This window comes from Ptychodera flava, chromosome 12 (assembly GCF_041260155.1).
Source record: "Ptychodera flava strain L36383 chromosome 12, AS_Pfla_20210202, whole genome shotgun sequence".
Taxonomy (NCBI): Eukaryota; Metazoa; Hemichordata; class Enteropneusta; family Ptychoderidae; genus Ptychodera; species Ptychodera flava.
In genome coordinates this window covers 4,839,008-4,863,970 of record NC_091939.1, presented here as the reverse complement: position 1 = coordinate 4,863,970, position 24,963 = coordinate 4,839,008, and the positions used below count along the sequence as shown (strand labels likewise).

Below are 24,963 nucleotides of genomic sequence, written 5' to 3'. Positions count from 1 at the left end.
TACAAAAGGGCACAGCACAAACTGAAAAATTACGATTTTCATTGGCAAAACAATGATAGCACGAGAATCAGTGAAGTGACCTTTTTTGCACTGTAAATGACAGAATAAATAAATGATGAAAACAAAAAAAAAGTTGCAGTTATTTCTTCAATTAGAATTTCTCATGAACTCGCCTCTTGCAGATCTTCAATGCTTACATTTCCTATTTTCAATCCAGAAACAAAGCAAATGTCAAGTTTGGAAGATAATCATTTCAGATACTAATCTAACAAGCACTGAAATATTCTAGGCAATGTACATTTGTATGAAATATGATTATGAATGTTAACTAGGACAAAATTCTGAAGTAGTTATTTATTTACACTGGCTGTAAAGTGGGTCAGGTACACCTGAAGCTGACAATGCCATTGCCATGAGAGATGGCATTTTAGAAACGTCCTTGTCACCTCCTGTTGCTGGTATGCAACACGCACCTAGAAAAAAGAACTCAGACGTGTGACATATGTTGAGAAAAATGGATATTTTATTGAAGTCTAAAATTGTCATATAAAAACAATCACAAATGCCTGTTTTCCACAAATGTTTATATTACACCTGCATTTTGTGAGAAAGACGGCTTTTAGTTTTTGAGGGCAACAGGCATTGAGGAAACTCTCAAAGTCCTCCTACATATGCTCACAATATGCAAATATCAATCAAATCTCACTGGTTTGAAAAGCATTTCCTGAACCACTCTTCATAGGCATATTGGTGTTGTTGAAGACACGTTATTTGCATGAAAGTGGTAATCCAAAACTGCGGGTTGTCCAAGAGTCTGGATCAACAGAGGCCTCTTACTCCATGTGTATTTAGTGCCAGCATTGCCTCTTCACATCCTCCATGTCTTCACTGTAAATATATTATGAAGTTGAACACTTCAAATGGTGGAGTGTCTCATTGTCCAATGGCTTTTATATATTTTGAAAGTTCAAAGTTCAGTTGACATCTAGCTGTTTCCTGCATGACATTTAGGGTTGGATGCTGGATTCCTCACAAACTGACTGATTGACTGACTGGCCGCATATGTCACAGGGACCTGATCAGACTTGTGTCGTCTTCCACACGTTCCCCATCCACATAGTTTTCACGAACTGAAATGACACTGAGATCATCTCCACTGTGGGACTCGGAGCTGAAAGGAAATTATGAGTCTGATGAAATTCTTACACAAAATATATGCACTTTTCCATAGGAGCTGTTGGCTGATATCCCTGGGAAAGACATACACACAAACTAACCTGAGGAGATTGAATGCTGATTTACTCAAATCTATTTTTTAGGTTCATTTCTCAGAAATTGCAAAACATGAAAATTTAATTAATTCAGCAGTTGCACATTACTCGAAAAAAAAAGTCAATGCCATACAACTCAGAAAATCACAAAAAGAGATGTTAGGTTTTAATGAAGCAGTTGAGAAATTTTCAAAAAAACTACAAAACTGAAGGGTGAAAGTAAACATGCTATCCTTGACCATTTGCTGAAACTTACTCATGGTCTTCATCAGAATCCCATCCAATCTCCAGGGCTTTCCAAAAGCTTGCCATCACCGAGTTGCAGTACTTCCTTCTCGTGACTGGTGCCATTTTGTATGCTGAAACAATTACAAAAAAGGATGGAAGGCTATATACATAAATACAAACACTTTTCGTGCTCACTTGTGATGGATTATGTCTGGTGTAACTTGATTTCAAATAATTTTATATGATGTTTGCAAACCAGTCTGGGAAAAATGTGGGATAAACACCAGGGATTATACAACAGCAATATAGCAGTCTATGTTCATTCCCAACGCCCTCTATGAACAAATTTTGGAATTGGTATAACCAAGTAAATCTAGAGCCCATTCAAAGGCAGGCATATCCTGCAGGAAGAATGATGGGTCACCACTGCAATGACAGCTGTAGGAATTGAACAATGCCAGGACTTCAGATAAGATGAACCAGGATAGATCTGCTATAACTTGTGCAGTGGAATAAAACTGGCTCAAAGAGATTAACAACAGTTTTCCCATTCTCACGTAGACATGAAATTTCTGTCCAAAATTAAGCCAAGCAAGCTGTATACTGGTATTACCTTTATTACATGTAAATATTGAATGGTTTTATTTTGTGTGCAATTAGTGCTGGTATTGTGTTTTGAAGTTTTACTTGGGTTATTATTTTATTATTGCCAAATAATACAAACTCTACACACGTGCTAGTAGGTCCCTTTCATCTTGAAGGTATCCACTCTCTGAAACATCTTCTTGAGAATGTGATGATAACGCACGCTCAGCTGGATCTTGTTCCTGGCTATCAGATCCAGTCGTTGACACTTCAAACCCTTCAAGTTGCTCGTCTTTGACATCACATTTTACGTCCATGGCTCCATTGGTGGGCTTGTCCTTGTCATCATCACTGACCCTGGCTTTCTTCTGTGATCGTTTCCCTGCAGACACGACGTCTTTTGAAATGTTAGTTTTGCTTTTTCGTCTTTCCGGTGACGATCTATGTCTCCTCTTCTTTCGACCTTTTCGGGGACTGCTAAGAGTGCTATTCCCTGACTCACTATGCCTGCGTTTTTTTGATTTCAACCGTCCCGTCATCTTACCTTTATAACTGTACCATACCAATGGTAATGACAATATTACTGCTGTACCCTTCCACTCTAAGTAATGTTGAAGTAAGTAACTGAATGTCGGTATCTGAATGAATGAGTCCATGCGAGTTGAAGGTCATACCCGAACGTGAAGGTCATATGGCGATAGACTTGAACCCGGGACTTGAACAGGGAAGTTTTTGATGGTGCGCCCTCAACAAGATAAATCATTATTTGTTTTGGTCTTTCCTGCCAAACCCGGAATGAAACGACCACTCGGATTGGTCAAATTTTAAACACAGAGTACTTCCGGTGTCAGAGAGAATCTTGGTGAACTGGGAAGTGCGAGTTGATTACCTACATGGGTGATTTCGAGGATGGTGAAAGGTGAATAACATCTGGAGCATCAGAAATCCGTGAAAAGATATCAGGATCATGTCGTGCGAAGAGCAGCAAGAGGTTTGTAAAATCGAAGAGACACAAATACACTCTTAGGTCACAAATACACCTGTTGTGTGCCTCGGCCGCACGGAGTGTATGGCACATCATGCAGTGTGGACAGTTGAGGACATTCACCTCTATGAGTGTCACTTGCTGGTTCTCATGTATGATGTCGACTCGCTGTTTTGAACCACAGCAGCACCCGTAGTGTGGTATGCCCCCTCCCCCTTTTACAATAATGACATAGCAACTGTACACTGAACATTGTTTGAACATGCAAACATCCCCATCCACGCACATTTTTGTAGTTTTCTCTCGTGCCTTTTGCTATGACATCAAGTCTGGCCCCCTCTCCCATTTTTTCTCGCTCTGTAGGTATTTCCCTTTTTTTACAAAGCCCTGGGAAGATGTACCAGTAATGATCAATGACTCATGTGCCCTTGAACTTTTAGGGTTTCTGGAACTTTTTGAATCCGTTTGATAACTTGAAATCAGCCCCATACTTTTCATGAAATATGTAAACAAAAATTCTCAGAGTCAAAGAGTAGAGTCAGTGATGCATCAGGTGGGACCATATGATGGACTTTCAATCACACAACTGCCCAATGCACGTACACATAACATCAACAAACTTCTGATGAGATCTCTTCATGTAATGTTGTAGGAGGAAAGAGAAGTACTGGCCTCCATCTATGAAGGGGATGAGTGCTATAAACAGGTCAATGAAACAACATTTCAGTATAAGGTAAATCCACATCACTACTGTAGTAAGGTATTGTGCACATACCAGTAGAGTGCTGTGTCATTTTATCTGTTGTAGCTGACCTGTGCTCTCGCTGTCGCTCGTAACTTTCGTAAATTACGAACAAAAATGAAAATTTACGAAAAAAAATGAATGCCTGATCGGCCATTTACGAACGATTTTGTTATTTTTGAAGCCTGATTTTCGGTCAAGATTGTGAATTCCGGGGAAATACTGTCATATCTCGTCTTTCAAAACCTACGCTGCCCCTACCATCGGCGCATCGACACATGGTGATAGCTGGCTTTGGACTTTGACCTGTAATAACATGAGCATGCGCGAAAAGGTTTCAAGATCCCCGGGTCTTGTAATCTCATAGTGGTGTGTCATGCATTACCACCCCATTACGGTAGTTTCAAGACACCCAAACATTCACATGCTGTCAACTTTCCGAATGGACTGTTGAAGCGGATCGAGGGAAGCGGGCAGTTACAAATACTTTGGATTGATAGTATCCAGTTGGGAAAGAAAGTTGGGTATAAAAACGGCAACTGATATGAAAAAAATACGAAACAATGAAACCGCCGAGCTAGAAGAGATCAAGAACAGTCAGCCTGAAAGACAGTCGAACTACAGCAGAACTGCAGTCCGGGCCGCGCATGGTTGAACATGTACTGCAAAGTGTTTTTCTGTGCATGGAGGTGGAAGCGAGCCGGAAATCTTAGATGTCATAGATTTGTCATTTGACGATCTGCAAATTGAATTTTTCAGTCAGCTTGCCAATTTTAATAGGTTTCCTTCAAAATATTTTACAAGAAACTGTCTCAGCAAATGTTATGAATACTGATAGTTTTCTATGATCCAGAGAAAATGCATTGCTGTGCACAGTTCCATGACCAAAAAGTTTATCCAGACAAAAAAATAAATGACGATCATCTGCAGCGTTTTAAAAGTGTAACTGTCTCTAAGAAAACATTAGCAGGATCACCAGTCTCAGTTTGCGTACTTAAATTTGATTGAGATGAGACAAAATTTGTGCGAAACCACAGACTGCCAAATGTTCTGATCAGTGGTTGTTTAAAAAGAATTTTAGAGATGAACATGGCATAATGACTGCAGCTATAGAGGCACCACCTAGTACCTATGGATGACGTGCATACTTTCAAAGTAACAGAGCTTTCCAAATATGAAAAACAGGGGACAGATTTTCTAGCATCTAAAACTTGTGCAAACACTGATAATATTTGACAATATTAATGACCGCTTCATAAATTAATATATATAATCATCAACCACTGACTACACACACAAAGGGAGTTATGATTTGTGTCACAATATACTTGAACATGTTATAATGTTGCGTAATAAAGATAGAGTAATTGAATAACATTCATTGGCCGTTGACCAAAATTACACACTTTATTGAGACAAGGAAGAAATTTCAATGTTACAAGCATTCATGACCCATGATGTACTGTGTTATTCAATAAATCTTTTGAAAATGGGTATCAAAATATGAGTGTTCATTGTCAAAAAACTAAAAGGAATTTGGGATTTTTCATTTTCTTTGGTCCATAATGAAATCATTCATCATTTCTATCCCCTTAAAATCATCTATTGAGTACAGAAGTGCTTGTTGAAGTTGGTGGGTTCAGATAACATAAATTGTGCTTAGGCCAAAAAAAAAAAAAAAGCTGTTCAACGGGCGGGATGACTTCAAAGTTGGGTAGGTAGGTCGGATTTTTTTTTTTTTTTTTTGATTTTTTTTTTTTTTGTTTTTTCTTAAACAGAACATATAATATAAACACTTTTTGTGTGTTTCATGCTTTTTCTTAGTCTCATAACATATACTGGATATGTTGTTTAGTACATTCATGATTTTTTCAATTTTTTGTTGACATGGGTTGGTTGTCTCAGAACAGCTTCTTTGCCTTCACTTCTACAGGTCAATCTACAGGTGCCGCCAACTGGTAAATTTCATGAATTTCTCAAAATCATCACAAAACCTGTTTTGAAGGCTGATATACCGATTTTTCTTATTTTTGACCCTGACCTAAAACTTGGAGGGGAAAGTGAGAGCTGTTCGTAACTGCCCTCCCACTGGTATACTGTGAAAATGTGCCTTCCCACTGAATTCTGATGCCCACTGCCCTCCGGTATCTACAGTCTGCCCGCTCCCCACTCCCCACAACAATTCAAGCTCCCCGCTGCCCTCTCCCTACTACTGAAATTCCCCATTGCCAACTAGATGCCCACCATGCAACCTAGATCAACACAAAACCATGCAAGCAGTTAGCAGTATACCTTGGAACATTGCTCCCCTCTAAGTTAGGTTCTATTAAGCACGCCGCTTTCTCCTCCCTCTACGTATTTTCCGGTGCCCACTGTCAAAAATTTTCTCCCCGCCCGCTGAAATTAAGTAATGAAATTTCTTCCCCGCCCACAGTAAATATCGATATTTCTCCCCGCCCGCTGATTAGTTTTGAAATCTGCCTGCCCGCTGAAAAACTTAGCACGAACACCTTTTTGCTTCATTGGCGGCACCTGAATCTAACGGAGCTAATTTCTGTGTTGGTGTCACCAGCCATATGAGCACGGTGCATTCACAACAAAACTCGCGACTCAGAAACTGACGGGTCAGCCCCGGGGATGTCCGGGTTGATGTCGTCGAGCGAGGGAGCGAAATTAGACCATTCGTCATGTGTCCAAGTCAAACAAATGTCACAAGGTTGACTCCTTGTGCATTCTCGACAACGGAAACACAAATCATGTCCGTCCTGCAGTGAGAACTGCTGCTTAAAACCACACATTCGATAGGAGAAAGCCATGACGAAAATCAGAACGAGTGATGACTCAAAAAACAATAAAGAATTTTCAAGGAACACTGAAAATAGGAACACTAGAAAATATAGACTGTACAACCACTCGGACGTGAAATAAACGCCGATGAAACAATACAGTACAGAGTGTCTAAGCTATACGGAACACGTTGCGTAATGGTTTATTTTCCACGGCGTATTAACCCTGCTCTTCACCTTGACCAAATGTTTGTGATGCGCTTCCACCTTTACTCTTCAAATCATAGCCTGTATCAATCTCACTCAAGTCAATGTCATCGAAAATGTGAAGGTCATTCATCTTACAGACAGATGTTCACTGAATAACATCTCCGCGTTTCTTCAGATTCGTAGAGATTTTGGAAAAAAAAAAGAAAAATGTGGAGTGGTCCAAATATGGGTCGGTCGGGCCCGTTGAACAGATAATTTTTTTTTTCCTCGCCTTACTATATTTTTTTGAACCCAATTCGTAAATTTACTAACAATTCGAATTCCAGGGAGAGCACAGCTGACATGGAAAAAGCCATTGTTCATGTAGCTATTGAACTTTGTTGTAACATATACAGATCTCATAAAACGTTATCAATATACCCACCAATATATAAAGTCAGTGTGTTCATTGTATTTTCTGTTACTTTCCTCCATAGCACACAAAGTTATGTATCTAGTTTCACAATCATCCCACAGACTCTATTTCACTGTGTTGTGATAGAACTTCATGATCATTATGATAAAGCCACTGTTTCTACATACTGCTTGTATTAGAAGCAAAAGTCTGTAATTCCTCCAGCCACAATATTTTGGCAATATGGTAATGCATGTCCACTGAAATTTCCTTTTTATGTTGAATTGTAATGTGTGTCTAAAAAGTTCATTTTTTTTCATGTTCTTACAGATTGGTGAAAGTGGACATTACAAATCATTTCTTGTTGAAGTCAAATGGACCGAAAATTATCCAGAAAGTCTTCCAAATATTAACTTGGATGCATTTTATAATAATCATGTGTAAGTGTAATATCTATTCTAAAATATTTCCGTGTTTCATTCCAAATGGACACTTCTCTGGTGACCATTTGCATGTCAAACATTTACCTGCTCATCCCCAATTCCCTGTGAACAGGTCTACAATTACCACTGATAACAATGGATTTGGGCCATACCATGTTGGTGAAAGGGTTAAAATATAAGAGGCAGGGCATGAGTTATGTTAACCATTCACAAATGTACTGATGCGAACTCAAAGAATTTTTTTGAAAGCTTCTAGCTCTGCACTGTATCCTTACTCTAACCGTAGCAACTTGCTACGTTATATAATGAGTAACCCTTTCACTTAAATGGTTTTGCCTGAACCCATTGTTATCAATGGTGAGTGTGGACCTGTGTACAGGGAATCAGGGGTGAATGGGTTAATGCAAAATGATGTAATATGTGTCCACTTATCTTCAACCATGCCACAGGAACTTGTATTGATCAGTGTTTATTTTTAAAAAGTCAGTGGTATCCAAAACAACTGACTTCAGATCCGTGAGTAGGTCTGGGAATATTTTGTCATATTTTAATGGCTTTTATGTGGTACTTTCACAGATCACCAGACGTCAAATCACATGTTGTTTCACAGCTAAATGAGCAAGTAAGTTCAAAAATTATGATATATGTATTTTGAACAATAGATTATATTAGAGAAAATGTTTAGATCAAGAGTGAGATTACATGAATGTCAGATACACTCTGTCAAAGTTGCCATACTGATACCAGTGTCCCTATTAGGTGACCTTTCACAAATTTGGCGGGCAGAGAAGAATTTTGTTTGAGTGTGAGAAATCCAGTTTTAGCAATTCTTGGCCATCATCTAACAACTCGCACATTGGCGGACAAACATTCTTTTTTTTTTATAATTTTCATATTTGTTAGAATTCTTTACAATGATCTTGACCAATACATTTCTCCAAGCTTGAGAAATTGGTCCCTGCCGTAGGTTATCTGAATTTGCCATGCTCATGCTTTTGTAGAGTTTTTGAAGATTGGATTCTCTTTATTTCCTCACATTATGCGTCGTGTGTTGGCAAGAGACAGCTGGATTTCAAATGATGGACCTCATACATACCATATGTGTTATTCACCTGATTTTCATTCTAGCAAATGTTGTCCACACATTACCTATTCATTTCTTCGATCACAGGCTGAGCAGTTCTTAGACAGTGCAATGACTTACACAATATTCGAATGGGCAAAAGAAAACGCCGAGGACCTTATGGTCGATCAGAAAGAACAAATTGTTGCACAAAAGGTAGGAAACAATAACATGTATTTGTCCAATCAAGAAACTATCGTAGAATTTTGGATCCAAAGTTCTATAAATCCAAGCATCAGAATACAGCATTGTGCCCTTGATTTTGAAAATGGAGTAGAAATGGTTGATATGCATATAAGAAACAAATGTTATCATGACACAGCTTTGATATGTTATCCATGGATTCCACAGGAAAGCAACCACACAATGTAATCTTGTAGTTGTAAACCCCCCCCCCCCCCCCAAAAAAAAAAAAAAAAAAAAAAAAAATTATGGGATTTATGGAGATTATTACTATTATGGAGGTTCTGGTAGTGCTTGGTTGTAAATATATTTTCAGGTCTTTGGTTACATTGATTTTGCTCAATTTTCACAAATTTCAATTTACAGTCAACGACAACTGATCAGGATTTCACGTGTTGCCATGGCATCATGGTGAGAGTGTTTCCTCATGCAGATTTGTCGTTTCTGACCATTCACCCTGACTGTTACCTCATCCACTTCTGTTTTCAGATTGAAGAGACCAACGGGGAATCAAATCAGCAAACAGCGAAAAAGAAAGAAAAGAAAGAGCAGCTGTCAAAAGCACAGAAGAGAAAATTAGCTAATAGAACAGGTGTGTTTATAATATGGTGGTATGATTTAAGTTTTCAAAGGTCATAAAACCAATGTAACATTTCTAGTCAAGATACTGAAAACTTTTGATAAGGTTAACCCTTTCACCACCATGGTTTGTCCCATATGCATTGTTTTAGTCCCGCGGACGAAGTCCGGCGGGGACTTATAGATTTGGTCCCGTCTGTGCGTCCGTCCGTCCGTCCGTCTGTCCGTCCATCCGTCCGTCCGTCCGTCCGTCGGTCATCAACAGTTTCTCAGACACTGCCTAACCAATTTCGTTCAAACTCGGCACAAAGGCATAGCACTATGACCTACAGATGCACGTCGATTTATTTTGTGATATGATCCAATATGGCCGCGAGGCGGCCATTTTGTTGCGATTTTTCATGTCTTTGGACCATAATTCAAACATCCTTGAACAGATTCTGTTCAAACTTGGCACAAAGGCATAACACTATGGCTTTTATATTCATGTTAAATTATATCACGATACAATCCAATATGGTGCGAGGCGGCCATTTTGTTGCGATTTTTCATGTCTTTGGACCATAACTCAGACATCCTTGAACATATTCTGTTCAACCTTGGCACAAAGGCATAACACTATGGCCTACATGTGCATGTCAAATTATTTTGCGATACGATCCAACATGGCCGCCAGGCGGCCATTTTGTTTGCGATTTTTTCATGTCTTTGAACCATAACTCAAATATCCTTGAACCAATTCTGTTCAAACTTTGCACAAAGGCATAACACTATGGCCTACATATGCTTGTCAAATTATATTGCGATACGATCCAATATGGGCGTGAGGCGGCCATTTTGTTGGATCTTTCATGTTTTTGGATCATAACTCAGACATCCTTGAACAGATTCTGTTAAACTTGGCACAAAAGCATAACACTATGGCCTTCATGTGCATGTAAAATTATTTTGCGATACAATCCAATATGGGCGTGAGGCAGCCATTTTGTTGCGATTTTTTATGTCTTTGGACCATAACTCAGACATCCTTGAACCGATTCTGTTCAAATTTGGCACAAAAGCAAAACATTATGCCCTTCATATGAACGCCACTTTATTTCATGATATGATCCAATATGACCGACAGGCGTCCATTTTTTTGCGATTTTCTCATGTCTCTGAACCATAACTCAAACATCCTTGAACTGATTTTGTTCAAACTTGGCACAAAGGCAAAGCACTATGGCATACATATGCATGTATCAATTAACCTTGCGATAGGATCCAATATGGCTGCAGAACTGCCATTTTGTTGGAATTTTGCATGTCTTTGAAGCATAATTCAAAGGTCATTAAACCCATTTTGTCCAAACTTGGCACAAAGATCAAGCACTATGGCACACATACATGTATACATGTCAATTTACTTCGTGACATGTTCCAATATGGCTGCCAGATTGTCATTTTTGGATTTTTCATGTCTTTGAGGCTTAATCATATGCAAATATTCCTTATCCAATGTTGTTGAGACTTGGTACAAAGATAAAGTACTATGGCATACTTATGCATGTCTACTAATTTGTGCTACGATCCATATGGTCAATAGACAGCCATTTGATTTCAATTTTATAAACATAGGTCACTGTCCTTCAATGGACTGATTTTGTTTAAATGTGATATGGCTGCATTCTTGTGCACATTAATTTGTTTCATTATATGATCCAAAATGGCTGATTACAACAACATACCCGATCCCATACCATTTCGAAAATTCCACCAAACCATGTGTATAGTATGTGCTGTCATGACACTAGAGGCAGTGAGGGCATCGTTATGTGTGATGTAATCAAAAGTTCCTTTAGTGGTCAACACCGGCAGAGATGAGTCTTTTATTGAACGTTCCTCAGATTACTTTATTATGCAAGTCACAGGCCTGATGCACCCGTTGCATCAATGTCATTCCACAGCTACCTAGACACCAAAGATTATAACAAAATGGACAAGCGGGGACTGTGTCATCAACGATGACTTGTCTATGGTAAGTTGGACCTGTACACAGGGAACTGGGGGTGAAAGGGTTAAGGCAATTCCCTGCAATCAAATATGGTATCTAGTGGTTCTGTCAACACCTAGAGACAGAATATGTAAATACTTTTGTTTTACACATTGTTGTATCTACTACATCCAAGAGAGATAGTCTTTCATAGAATTGAAAAGCAACTGGTATGAGCTGTACTTCAGATATTCTTTAAATGAACACTAGATGGAGTTTTGATAATTTTTGGCATATTTCCTTCACAGATCATAAAGGTGAAAGGCCGCGAGGCTGGGACTGGGTCGATGTTGTTAAGGTGAGCATTCCTGATATCTATGTAAATGTTACTGTCCCTGTTCAGAGCAAAAACATCAGAGTCGTTTCTTCCAGGCACATCATATACTGTATGCTTTCAGTACAAGTGCAATATTATCACTGACATCTTGGTGGTAAGGACAAGGACTTACAGTGAATGTTAACAAACATAGTTGATTTGTGACAAAGCATTGGTAGAGTGTACTGCCTTTGTATCATGTCCTCTATGGACCTCATGAGGGCGTACTGAAGCAATCAGTATTTGCAGTGTATTATTCTTTTTTAGTTCAGAAGACATTTAATCAAACTTATTTCCATACAAAATAAATCAGTATTCTTACTTGTTCGTTTTTTTCTCTAATTCCATGTTATCCACCATGTCATGAATGAACTGCAGCATGTAAGTACAGTATCAAAACTCCAATAGCTGCTATTTTCTGTCCTTTGGTATTTCCTAATATTTTAATTTTCTCTGCTCGGAAAATATAGTTTCTTGTGCTGCTCCCAAACTCAGGTCAAAATGCCTCGACTTCAACACAGCCTGTGTGTGTGCAATGTCAAGTGTGATTGTTGACAATTGAATATTAAATGTTGACAATAATTCGTCCATCAGCAATAACATCACGTAATGAACATGAGTGGTGTTGGCAAGGCTGATACTTTATACGTGATTAAGGGACAAATAAAAACACAAAAGTAGTTTTACAGATGAAAATAATGGAATTAAAAACAGTACAGCCATTTTCTCTACAAGTGTTTCATTCACTTTGATGTTATGCATAAAAAATTGCAACTGAAATGTTTAATACAGGTTTCAGAAATCATTAATTTTTCACTGGCTATAAACATTTTGGCAATATTTCTGTGAATTTTTGCTGTAATTTAAGTGTCATATTGGTGAAATAAGAATCATAGGGGCACAACAATGTAACAGTAATTTTTCATGAAAGGAAATGAGATTTCCAGATGACAATACCTATGAAATTGTATATGTTTTATTTATGTACTGTGTGGATCAGATTTCTCAATTAGCTTTGGCAAGATGAACACGGTCAATAAATGCCATCATGTTTACATTTTATTTCTGTTTTCAGCTTTCAAAGACTGGCAACAAGGACTGATAACAGTCAGAAACATTTACAGCAGGACAACTCTGAGGGGGAAAACAGACTGTACATATACTGTACCTCACAAATGCTGAAAGTCATGACATTTTGTGAAAAAACACCTCTCTTCAGAAAATGGTTGTGGATTTTGAACTTGGAATGTGGTATCCACATCTTTTCAGTGTTTTCTCACATGCACATGAGAAAAACTTGCCTTGGATGTTGGTAAAATGTCATTTTATATGCAAAAGAGATGGTTTCAGCTCCTTTGCAAATATATTGTGAGATCTATCTCCATTCTATAGAATTATACAGGATGTTTAACTGTGAATAGGTTTTTTGTGTGCTGAAACAAGGAAGACATTTCATGAAAGAATGATGAACTGTTGACAAAGTTTACCTTCTCAGTGCAAAATTACTGAGGAAAATCCAGGTTGCTTGTGATAGCGCCCTCTATAGGATTGAAGGTTAAGTATCTGTGCATTGTCTGGTGTTGACAGAAGACATTGGAATTGTGAAATACTCCTTAAGTTGTCACCATAGCTTGAAGGGAAAATCAATGTCAATAAAATACATACCACATACTGATGACGTGAGTCTTAGCATTTTGTGTAAAATATCTTTGATATTTCTAAGAATACCAGTGAGATATCAAAGGCACTGAGCTCAGAAAATATATGCACCTTACATTTCATGGATATGCCTCCTTAAAAATTACAATAATTATGGTTTTTAATATACCTTTTATGGAGTTATGGCCAAAGGCCACAGATAATAAAGCATATTGTTGAAACAACTCGAGTGAATCTGTCACCTTTTTTATATGTGATGTGATTGTCTTTATGATATGTGGAGAAAAATGAATATATTAAAATTCTAGACAACTTGAGGATTATCATATTTTGGAAAAAGACTACAAGTACCAACATTTACCTTGTACATGTATAATAGACCTGTTCCTGCATCCCACAATGCATTGCTGCGACCCTTTTAAACTCTTGCTACACACTTGAAACAAACGTTTTTGTTGTATACTTATTGTATCACATTGTCCAGTTATCACTGTGATATCAAAACAGCTTGGTGCCTATATATTTCAATCGGCGACCAATGACTAGCATGTAAGGTAACAGCAGCCACAAATGCCATACGTTGCATTACAGTACAAAGCATCATGGAACCAGTAACAGAAATATGTCATACTGAATGACTACTGGTAGTGTACAATGAAATTGATTTGACGTGATGTATGTTAGTTCTATCGTATAAGAATGTATGCTACTTCTGGCATAACATATTGTTTCTGAACTTATCCCAAAACCTAATATAGGTATATGTCCCCGCCCTCAGCTTGTGCCCACACTCCAAATCTCAAAGAAAACCCTTCACTCCTTTAAACATCTGCAGAAAAACGTCTTAAAAAGACAACATGTATTTCAGATTGTACATTGAAATCTTGATACATCCATCGAATATTCCATAAAATTAACACTTTTTGACAAGGTCATTTACTCGGAATACATCCCTTTGTCAATATTTACGATCCTCAAGAGAAATTATTTGTAGTAGAATCCATGCCAAGAAAAAAAATCTATCTTCTGAAAATACGGCATGGAGAAAATGATACCAGTGTGAACACAAGTGCTCTTGTCTTCTGTGAAAGAGTATTTGATCACAAAAACATTCAAATTTGCAATAATATATAGCAGTGTTGCTGCCAGGACGCGCCCTTGCGACAATGTCCCCCATTTGGAACCCGTTGTCCTGCATTTTCGCGTACTGTGGGTCACTGCGGGTGCACTCGTGAGTCGACTGTGTTGGGTATATTCTACAAGTAATATCTAGGGATGACGATGACCTGTGTTTTGCATAATTATTTTGAGGCTTACAACTACGTACTTTCAGAGCCAGCTATGATTAAAAGTAATAAAAACGTTGCACTTGATATCATAATTTGCTTGACTGCAGTCAGTCTGAACTCTAGTTGGAGGCAGGTACTCTATACTGCTACAATTGCCTGAAATTCAAGCATAGCGACATGGTCTTGGTAGCTTGAATTTTGTTATTTTGTTCAGTGAAACTAAATTGTTACAATACTATACAAAATAATTTGATTGACAACTGACACATGTTGTCCCTAAAATGAGCAAAATGTCCCAAAAAATAAATGGTAGTGGGACACTGTCCCCTGATTTAAACTTCCTGGTTTCAACACAGTACAGTGAGAGTACATATGCAAGAAAACTGTCCATACTGGTGCATGGCCCATATCAGCGTACAGGATTAAAGAACAGATACTTCACATGCAGACTCCATACTGTTAATTAATTAATAGTTAATTAATTGCACATTTTTAATGGTTTTCATAAAGTCTTCTACAGAATCTATCACAGTTTAGTAATTAATCTGCCAATGATGTCTCCCTCTATAGTCAGCAAGCAACATCTTGGAAGTATTAAAAGCTTTATTGCTGTACGTACTTCTTTTGTGATGATATGTAAAAAATAGAACAGTGTTGGTAGTTTGTTCATACCTACGGTGGTTCAAATTCTTAAAACTCTATCAATTGATGTCAAAGAACCTAAGAAAGGAGCAACTGAGAGTATATGCTGGAGCTAAAAGCAATTATTTCCTAGTCTGGAATCTACGTGTGTTATTTTAGCCTGTAAAAACCACAATGAAGTACAATCTAACCAGTAATGCTAGATTTGCACGAGAAAGACTTCGTATTAGATGTCTGAGGTGACATGTGACAGAGTAGCCAAGAGTCCAGAGGTCTGTTAGGCTGCTTTTCGTCCGATATGGACAAAAAACAAAAGTTCCAACACGCGTCTAGACTCTTCACAAGTGACAGAGTGAATTCTATCAGAAAATAATGATGGATTGTAACCTTGTACCTGTTGCTTTTGAATTTATCAGAAGTACTTTGTTTATTGTTAATATTCACCACGGTCCCTTTGTGGAGGGACCGTGTATTCACTATGTATATATACCCACCACTGCATACTTTATAACTAATCACTTAACAGTTATGGAGCTATATTTGCACTTGTGTCTACATGTGGTCCCAGCATACAAGAAGACTTTGCATCAAAGAGTTGTTTTTTTGTGATGTTTGCCAATTCTGAATTTGGAAGAAATTTCATGACCCTTGGCTACATTATCAACAACTCCCTGCTGTGTCACCGTAAAACACTACAATATTGAACAATTTGTCCATGGCACTTTGGTACAAAGGTATCAGATTCTCAGTCAGTAAATTTCATTGTTCTGGTCAGTGCTGCACCAACTGCTGCGTCTCCGCCTTGTCCATACAGCAAAGGAAGGTCGAAGATGCTCTCAATTTCCTGCTGTAGGACTTTGTTTCTGGTCAATGCACTGCCGCTGCCAACGATTCTATTCACCCCTGATTTGACGAGAAAGTCTCTCGACATCATGTCATGCAGGTTGGATATAATTCCATGACAAGCAGCTCGGCTGAGATGTCCAAGGCTCACATTTTCTGTTGTGATATTTGTCACTGATGCCCTTTGGTTCGGTAGGTGGCGTTCACCGAATAGCGTCGGTGATATCACCAGGTCTGTCTCTTTCGTTTCCTGAGCGCTGGACAGAAGCTTATCGTAGATCTGCGCCTGTGGTGTCTCGTGTCCAAGATCGTGCATCCATTGCTGTAACATCTTGACGAGCGTAGCCAGGGCGTTGCCGCCTGTGAGGGCTGCAGCCACTGCCAGGTAGCTGTCATTGAAATATGGAAAGTACTCTATGGCTGATCCTGGTTCAGAGTGAGGGGGGATGAAATTCCGTGGCATTTTGAATGACAGCTGAGCTGATGTGCTTATGTTGAGAACTGTATATTAATAAAGGGAAATATTTGGATTTTAATATTATACACACATAATTGTCAATCATGACATTTTGTAAATTATTTCATATCTATTCATTATTGTTCAGTAAATCCCAGGGTCTGGGCATTAATTTTAATTCGTTTGTATGGATTTCAGTTGCAGTGAAGACTATATTGATAACATGTCTTCCGTATGTCACTCTTATTCACTGCCAATCAAAACATCTCTCCAAAGATTGGATGGTAGTTTTTAGTGAGCAAACTCCAAACAGATACAGCAAATCAGAAGAACTTATTAACATGTTACATTACCTTTATCTTTCAAATTACAGCAAACTTGATGCTATCCAATGCATCAAACAAATTCACTACCATTAGAAATCTTTTGTTAAGTTTTACATGTAATATTGTTTAATATAAATGTTTAAAACCCAATTTGTTGATTAATAAATAATAAAACAACAAAACCTAACAACAAAACACACTGACCAGCATCAGTTTCAATCTTGAGACTTGGTAGAATAGAGCATTGCATATCACCCAATGCAACTCCTACTGGAATACCCTTTGGTATGCCACACCAACTGGACTCCAGGTGACCTGCTTCCACTCCGGGAATTTTCACATCCGGCAAGAGATGTACTGGAAAACCAGCCTCTGAAAGACTAAAATCAAAGCACTAAATTTAAAATGTGAGATGACATAGTCAACAATTCTTGAAAGTTCACAAATTATTTTGTATTTGTACATATGAGAGAGTCAATTGATGCCAAACATAAAGCTTAGCTTTTTCAGGACTGCAGCCTGTAAGGGGGTAAAATTGGGGAGCTGACATGGAAAGACAAATAATTGAATCTAGCTCTGTCATCCCTTTCCTTTGTGTTTTGATCTGACCAATTATTGTGTACAACTGTATATACCGATGGGTTAGACTCTCTGTCAGTATGTGTTGAGTACAATCGACTGAGTTGATGGGTACGGTTGTGCTTGAAAGCACTGATCTCAGATTCTGAAATACCATAGTCAAGAGATAACTGTGTACTAAAATTATTACAAGAGTTCACAAGGCTTTGATATCCGATATATCAGATTGGTAGATATGTAACGCTTTGAAGATTAAATAACCGTTTTCTTAAACCGTTTTCCTCATGACTGATTCCAACAGGAACTGCAGATTATAAATTTGATGATTGTATCTTTGAAGTTTCAAAGTCTGACCAATTTCTGATAAAAGCAATCAAATAAAAGAAAATTGTAAAATAATATTTGTTCATGATTATGAATATCTTAAATTCTGTAAAATTGCAGGAGCTCAGGAGCTATATTCTCAGTGGTACTTTAGACATCACCATACATGACCATGCATGCACGGTGGTGGTGCGCAAAACGCCAGCATGGGCATTATTGGTTTAACTATCGATGTCAGAGCTGAATTGCAGGTGTCACAGCATAATAGCAGATTATTGCACTGAGAGAGAGAGAGAGAGAGGAGAGAGAGAGAGAGAGAGAGAGAGGAGAGAGAGAGAGAGAGAGAGGCCGGCCACCTCGGGCGCCAGGGATACCTTTTTCATTGCCGTAAAATGTAAAAATAAAGCAAAAAGCATCGGATATATTATCTGTTGCAGTGAAAGTGATGTGCAAGATTAAACTTTAGGAGACCGACTTCTAGTGTAAAGAGCACCACATCAATAGGCACAGATTTGCAAAAATTTGCTACCACTGTTGACGATACAAACTGTTTTCTTTCTGTGAAATTTTTGTCCATGTTACCACTGCCTCTAAACCATAATTCATAAATAGAGCAAATATTTCAAAACTTCATGTGGTACTTTACAAATATCACCATACCAGTAAAATTGCATAAAATGTGAAACCAGGTTCAAAAATATTTACAAATTTTGGGCAAATTAATGATTATGCTGAAGTGACCAATCTTTAACTTCAGAAGTTTCATTGAGTTCAACAGACCAATAGAATTACGCCTCTTACAATCCAATTTGATTCAACTGTCATTGAACCTGTCCACCCATTCACCAATGCCACATTCAGGCAGATCCATCAAGCTTATAAGGATATACCAGATGGAGTGATTTTTAGTGTAATCATTTTGTCCTGCACATCCAAAATAACTAATAATTTGCACATGTACCGTATGATTTATGACTCAGGTATACATCAATGCATGGTTTAATTTACAAAATGACATTTGACTTTTGTAATAAATCATGGTTTCCTAATCAGCGTTCCAGGTTGTGCTTGGGTCATGATGACCTTGAATGACCCTGGTGGCAGCCCAGGTTACCTAGATGTATGTAAATTATAGTAAGTGAAGTGTTTGCAAAAGTGCTGCAAATAGATCTGAAAATGGAAGATCAATATTGCTGTTGACAATGTCAAAAAGGTTTTGGTAAAGAAACAATTTCTGAAAACAAAAATTGAAACTGCATTGGAATGAACATTTTTCTAGTGAGTTACGAACTATTCTTGTAGCAGTGGCTAGGGATCTAGCCAATTAGGACTTCTATGTCTCTGATCTCTCATACTGTGTATGTGTCGCTCTGTCCATCTGTCTGTCTGCCAACTAGTTTCTCTATATTCATTTGTTTACACCATCTCTGATCTCTCAGATAGCAGAGAGAGAGAGAGAGAGAGAGAGAGAGAGAGAGAGAGAGAGAGAGAGAGGACTAGGGGAAAGAGCACACAGCATTCAAATCATTATCAATGAAAAAGTCAAGAAACCGATGTAACTTCAAGGAAGACAACCAAGGAAGGTATGGAAAAGTGAAAAATAGCTGTAATTATAACTTGATGGATGTATAACTGTATGCCCCTTGAATCTGGTTAATCCATAAAAATGCTGAAACAATCAAAGATTACTCCTTTAGAGGCATTTTCTGTGTCCTCACATGAACTCCAGACTAATCTTGTGGCATACTAATAATTCAGTAATGTTGCTTGGTAAACATGTACTGATTTCCTGTTGTTTTTTCTCATGAATGGGATGTACATCAGTACCATTATAGCCATAACTTTTGATTTTTTCCCAACACTTTTGTCTATGTTTTGAATAACATGGAAAAAGTTGCGCTGATGACCTGGAAACAGACTGAAAAATGCATTATAAATGGTATCTAGATGTGAATTTTGATACTACATCGCTTGGCATTTCATTTTTTAATTTATTGACCTGATCTGTTTGTTCACTGACCATGTTCTAGTTAAATATTATACATTTCCAAACAATGAAAAAAGCTAGGCCAGCATCATAACATGCAGTAAAAATTCTCCTCTTTGAATAATTTGTGAATGTCCAAATTTGACAAGTAAAGAGATAGAGACCACACGATCTGCCAATCATCCCCACTCTTCATTTACACTGTTTTAATCAGATGCAAACAAGAACCACTTAGCATCAGCCATCAATGGATAAATCCTGGGCTGTCAATGGTTAAATATGATTGAAAAGGTATACAATGTACACAGTCCCTCCAAAGCAATCTGCCTCAGGAAAACTTCCCCAACCCAACCCCCATTCCCACCCCCCCTCCACCACTCAACACTTGAAATTCATTTCAGTGCCCCATGTTTAGATCCATGATTTGATTGGATTGATACACTCACCTACAGGTGAGGTAGTGGTTATCCCTAATACTGAGTTAAGACTCCTTGCTGGCTGACCTTAATACCTCTATGAATGACAGCTTATACTTTGAAAGGGTTACGCAAAATAACTTCAGATATTATACATGTGTGTTGCAGCTACAAATCTTTAGGATGATTTATGTGCAGACTTTGCACCAAATCAACACAAATCGGATAATCCAAATAAAAACTTCTGCTGGTGCATACAGTGCCTTGCATGTCAATTAGCTCAGGGGAATTTTACTACCATACCACTATTGTAATTCAATTTTATGACAACTTTCAGTTTTGTTTTTATTTTTGATTTCATTAATTTTGCTTCTTGTTTTCCTCTGTGTGGCTGATTGCCACCTGATTTGTAATCTGATCATAGGGTCCTCGAGCTCCGATGATGATGATGATTAAACATTTAAAAATGAAGAAAAATAAAAATATATTTGGACTCAGTAAAGTTGTTGTTGTTGTTATTGTTGTTGTTGTTGTAGTTGATAGTATTTGCAGAAAAGGACAAATTATGCGCTGCAAAATTCAATACAGCCTCACTGTACACATGGAGGTAAGCTACCTCCATGCTATACACATGCGCTGCAAAATTCAATACAGCGATATTGATGATGATGATTAAATATTTAAAAATGGAGAAAAATAAAAATATATTGGACTCTGTAAATTTGTTGTTGTTGTTTTTATTATTGTTGTTGTTGTTGTTGATAGTATTTGCAGAAAAGAACAAAGTATGCGCTGCGAAATTCAATACAGCCTTACTATACTATGCGCTGCAAATTCAATACAGCCTAACTATACATGTGCGTTGTAGCCTAACTATACATGTGCGTTGCAAATTCAATACAGCCTAACATTACCCAAGGTTGTCACTTCATTGCCACACACTTTTTTTCAATCGCCAAAAATGCACCTAGCAAGCATCGAAATCGGTAAAATTCGACATAGGGTCAAAGCACATTAGTCCTTCTCAATCATACTCAGACATTTTTACCTCTTACCGATGAAAAGTCGACAAATCGGCAGGTTTTTCAATGCATCTCGTCGTCTCTTACATTCCAGATTTAAAATACCCCGCGAAAGATCAAGTCACGTGGGCGCATTTCAAATCGAACCAATAGCAGAGCACGTACTGAACGAATGGGCCCGACGTGAAAACCTGGCAGTAACGTAAGTTTCTCACGTCTTTGGATAGAACGTTCTCTTGCTATGGGTGAACTGGAACTGTTAAAGTTACCAGAATTTCATACGCAGACGCACGCAGACAGTGTCACCCATAGTCTTCAAAAGACGTTGAGAAACTAACGTTACTGCCGGGTTTTCACGTCGGGCCCATCGTTCAGTACGTGCTCTGCTATTGGTTCACTTTGAAATGCGCCCACGTGACTTCATCTTTCGCGGGGTATTTTAAATCTGGAATGTAAGAGACGACGAGATGCATTGAAAAACCTGCCGATTTGTCGACTTTTCATCGGTAAGAGGTAAAAATGTCTGAGTATGATTGAGAAGGACTAATGTGCTTTGACCCTACGTCGAATTTTACCGATTTCGATGCTTGCTAGGTGCATTTTTGGCGATTGAAAAAAAGTGTGTGGCAATGAAGTGACAACCCTTGGGTAATGTTAGGCTGTATTGAATTTGCAACGCACATGTATAGTTAGGCTACAACGCACATGTATAGTTAGGCTGTATTGAATTTTGCAGCGCATAGTATAGTTAGGCTGCAACGCACATGTATAGTTAGGCTGTATTGAATTTTGCAGCGCATAGTATAGTAAGGCTGTATTGAATTTTGCAGCGCATACTTTGTTCTTTTCTGCAAATACTATCAACAACAACAACAACAATAATAAAAACAACAACAACAAATTTACAGAGTCCAATATATTTTTATTTTTCTCCATTTTTAAATATTTAATCATCATCATCAATATCGCTGTATTGAATTTTGCAGCGCATGTGTATAGCATGGAGGTAGCTTACCTCCATGTGTACAGTGAGGCTGTATTGAATTTTGCAGCGCATAATTTGTCCTTTTCTGCAAATACTATCAACTACAACAACAACAACAATAACAACAACAACAACAACAACTTTACTGAGTCCAAATATATTTTTATTTTTCTTCATTTTTAAATGTTTAATCATCATCATCATCGGAGCTCGAGGACCCTGTGATATGATAAGGTACAACTGTCTCTGAAAAGTAAATGTGGAAATAAACCGCACCTACACAATGAGAAAACTCATCTCGATTCTACTGTCTATTTATGGTAAACTCAAGTACAGGTAAAATATTTAGAATTCGTTATGTCAACAAGAGAAGTGGTAAACTGAAGATAATATTATACCTCTTTTTATACACCATTTACATTATCCTTCTAGAAGCCCTAGATTGGTTTCATGTAGCATCTTTGTAATTTTAAGTACACTACACAAACCAAGGACAGAAACTCTGGCATGTGAACGTTTTAAATTTTCATTGAAGCAAAGACCCTTTTTTTCTGTTGTCTATGATGGGAGAATGTTTTTCAGTTGCATTTGTGTCCCTTTTTGCTCTTTTACAACAGTTACGTTTCCTTCTCTCAGAGTTCGATAGTATGATATCGAAAATTCACACATTGGTCTGCTTTCAAACTACTAATATGCGAGTGACCTACATTTTGTCGCATGTAGAAACCATGCAAATGCGGTTCTCCCTGACTCTTGGGTCATGGGCAAAAACTGGAAAATGCTCTTAACAGTGGGGCTGAAATGAAAACTTGGTTGAAATGTTATTTCTCTATAAGATAATGCATGGACTAGCAATGATGTGCAGGTACGAAGATGATAAGGTGGAATATTTTTTTATGGTTGCCTGAGAAAATGGCGGTTCATTGTCTGCAGCCGACATCTAAATATTTTTTTACAAAAAAATTAACCAATGACAAACGACCATGAGGATTATACATGAGCACAGCTGCAATCTTGGATGTAGGGCACTGCAAATGACTGTACTGACTACATATATCTGGCCAACTATCCATGTTGTTGGGGTGGGTCTGCCAAGTAAAATAAAGTCTTTCACAATCACGGATGAAAAAATGCCCTTCGTTCACATCTATATTTATATGCTTGTGACATACTTACACTTCAATGTTCCAAACTTTGTTGATTGTATCGAAATATCCCCAGCTTGCAGCGTTTTGCACAGACATCAATGGTTTCTGCAGGTTGCATAACATGGTGACCAAAAAGTCCTGAATTGTGCCGGCGCAGTCATATTCTTGGATAACCTCCGGTCGATTTCTTTGCAACCAGAACAAAGTTGCGCACCCGTGGCCGGTGGCTAACCTGAGATGAGATTTCGGAGCAGGGAGCGAGGCGAGGAACTCACTGGAGCACCGTTGGTCTTGCCAAGTTACGAGATGGCTGCACTTGTCGGTGTCGTATCCGCTCGTACCTGTATTGGACCACCCATTACCGCTTTTCCACAGCACACAGCCATGCATCTGCCCAGAAACACCAATACTGCGGACTTTGACCAAGTTGTCCCTAGGAAGCCCAGACACACAAGCCGAGCACGCTCTAATGATTTTGCTCGTGTCTTGCTCGTTTCCCTGCGGCCCAATCTCACTGCTGACTCCGGCGCCGGTCTCGCTCGAAGCCGTACTAACGATTTCTTTGGTGTCACTGTCTATAAGAGCGGCTTTAACGGACGTGGTACCCAGGTCTATTCCAAGTATATACGCCGGAGCTGACACATCCTCCCTACTCGTACTCATGGTCACTGAACAAAAGTAAGAATATTACTTCTCACACATCGACAAACACATCCCGCGCGCGGCCGCGTGCAGCTGCAGATACTTGCTACTCACGATCACATCAGTTTGTTTTCATTTCTCCAATTCGAAGCCACGCCCCTTAACCCGAAGCGGCCCAGCTCTTTCCAGTCAATCAAGGTCACGTTTGCTCATGTGCTTCTTGCTTCCAAGCGCCCTCAAAGGGTCTTCGAAAGATGTCACCATGGTTCCAAACAAACTTGAATACAAGTACTTGTTCACAATTTTTATTAATTTCGCCGCAGTTCGAACTCTAACAAATCAACCACAATACAAAGAACATGGCCGTATAACTATGAGATGAAACAGTGTATGATGAACCCGACAAACTAGGCCTACTATATTTTGTTTGTGCACGCCATCGATCGCGTTTGCGAGGAACTGATAAGCTTATTCCTTGAAAGCTTAAGCTTTTTGAAATTCGTCGGTACCGTAAATCTTACAGTAGGTTTACATCGATATGATTTGAGATGTTACTCAGGTTGGAAATTATAGCTTTTTTTTGGTCATTGCTACTGCTCCTGAGTCATGAAAAATCTACTTCTTTGTAGATGTGCGCGTTATCTTGATACGTACTTAGTGATCATCACCAATTCAAGTTGAGTGGTTGCCACCGGTCAGTTGGCTGATATGTGCGTTTTTATTTCAAAAAGAACTCATTGATATGATGGTCATAAGAGTTCGGTTTT

At 38.4% G+C, this 24,963-nt stretch overlaps 3 protein-coding genes across 3 annotated transcripts; 1 reads left to right on the top strand and 2 right to left on the bottom strand.

Moving 5' to 3' along the window:
* Positions 1-505: 505 nt before the first annotated feature.
* On the bottom strand, positions 506-2,840 carry LOC139144763 (uncharacterized). The gene is made up of 3 exons (XM_070715492.1): positions 2,233-2,840; positions 1,528-1,630; positions 506-1,171 (listed from the first exon to the last, which is right to left on the bottom strand). The coding sequence occupies exons 1-3, from the start codon at positions 2,738-2,740 to the stop codon at positions 1,066-1,068; spliced, it is 717 nt and encodes a 238-aa protein (XP_070571593.1). The 5' UTR covers positions 2,741-2,840; the 3' UTR covers positions 506-1,065.
* A 60-nt stretch (positions 2,841-2,900) lies between these two features.
* On the top strand, positions 2,901-13,760 carry LOC139144764 (RWD domain-containing protein 4-like). The gene is made up of 8 exons (XM_070715493.1): positions 2,901-3,075; positions 3,722-3,802; positions 7,532-7,641; positions 8,221-8,266; positions 8,816-8,923; positions 9,440-9,542; positions 11,810-11,859; positions 12,953-13,760. Exons 1-8 carry the CDS (start codon positions 3,052-3,054, stop codon positions 12,977-12,979), a joined length of 549 nt encoding a protein of 182 aa, XP_070571594.1. The 5' UTR covers positions 2,901-3,051; the 3' UTR covers positions 12,980-13,760.
* Positions 13,743-24,337, bottom strand: LOC139144762 (sedoheptulokinase-like). The gene is made up of 3 exons (XM_070715491.1): positions 23,583-24,337; positions 17,298-17,473; positions 13,743-16,811 (listed from the first exon to the last, which is right to left on the bottom strand). Exons 1-3 carry the CDS (start codon positions 24,215-24,217, stop codon positions 16,213-16,215), a joined length of 1,410 nt encoding a protein of 469 aa, XP_070571592.1. The 5' UTR covers positions 24,218-24,337; the 3' UTR covers positions 13,743-16,212.
* Between the last annotated feature and the right edge of the window lie 626 nt (positions 24,338-24,963).

Excerpts from the sequence above, each read along its gene's own strand:
- LOC139144763 (XM_070715492.1), bottom strand. The coding sequence starts at position 2,740 with ATGGACTCATTCATTCAGATACCGACATTCAGTTACTTACTTCAACAT. Across the intron at positions 1,631-2,232 it reads TGAAAGGGACCTACTAGCAC|CATACAAAATGGCACCAGTC; the intron begins GTGTGTAGAGTT and ends TAATTGTTTCAG. Across the intron at positions 1,172-1,527 it reads GATTCTGATGAAGACCATGA|CTCCGAGTCCCACAGTGGAG; the intron begins GTAAGTTTCAGC and ends ATTTCCTTTCAG.
- LOC139144762 (XM_070715491.1), bottom strand. The coding sequence starts at position 24,217 with ATGAGTACGAGTAGGGAGGATGTGTCAGCTCCGGCGTATATACTTGGA. Across the intron at positions 17,474-23,582 it reads AAAGTTTGGAACATTGAAGT|TCTTTCAGAGGCTGGTTTTC; the intron begins GTAAGTATGTCA and ends CTTTGATTTTAG. Across the intron at positions 16,812-17,297 it reads CAAGATTGAAACTGATGCTG|TTCTCAACATAAGCACATCA; the intron begins GTCAGTGTGTTT and ends ATTAATATACAG.
- LOC139144764 (XM_070715493.1), top strand. The coding sequence starts at position 3,052 with ATGTCGTGCGAAGAGCAGCAAGAG. Across the intron at positions 3,076-3,721 it reads CGTGCGAAGAGCAGCAAGAG|GAGGAAAGAGAAGTACTGGC; the intron begins GTTTGTAAAATC and ends GTAATGTTGTAG. Across the intron at positions 8,924-9,439 it reads AACAAATTGTTGCACAAAAG|ATTGAAGAGACCAACGGGGA; the intron begins GTAGGAAACAAT and ends TTCTGTTTTCAG.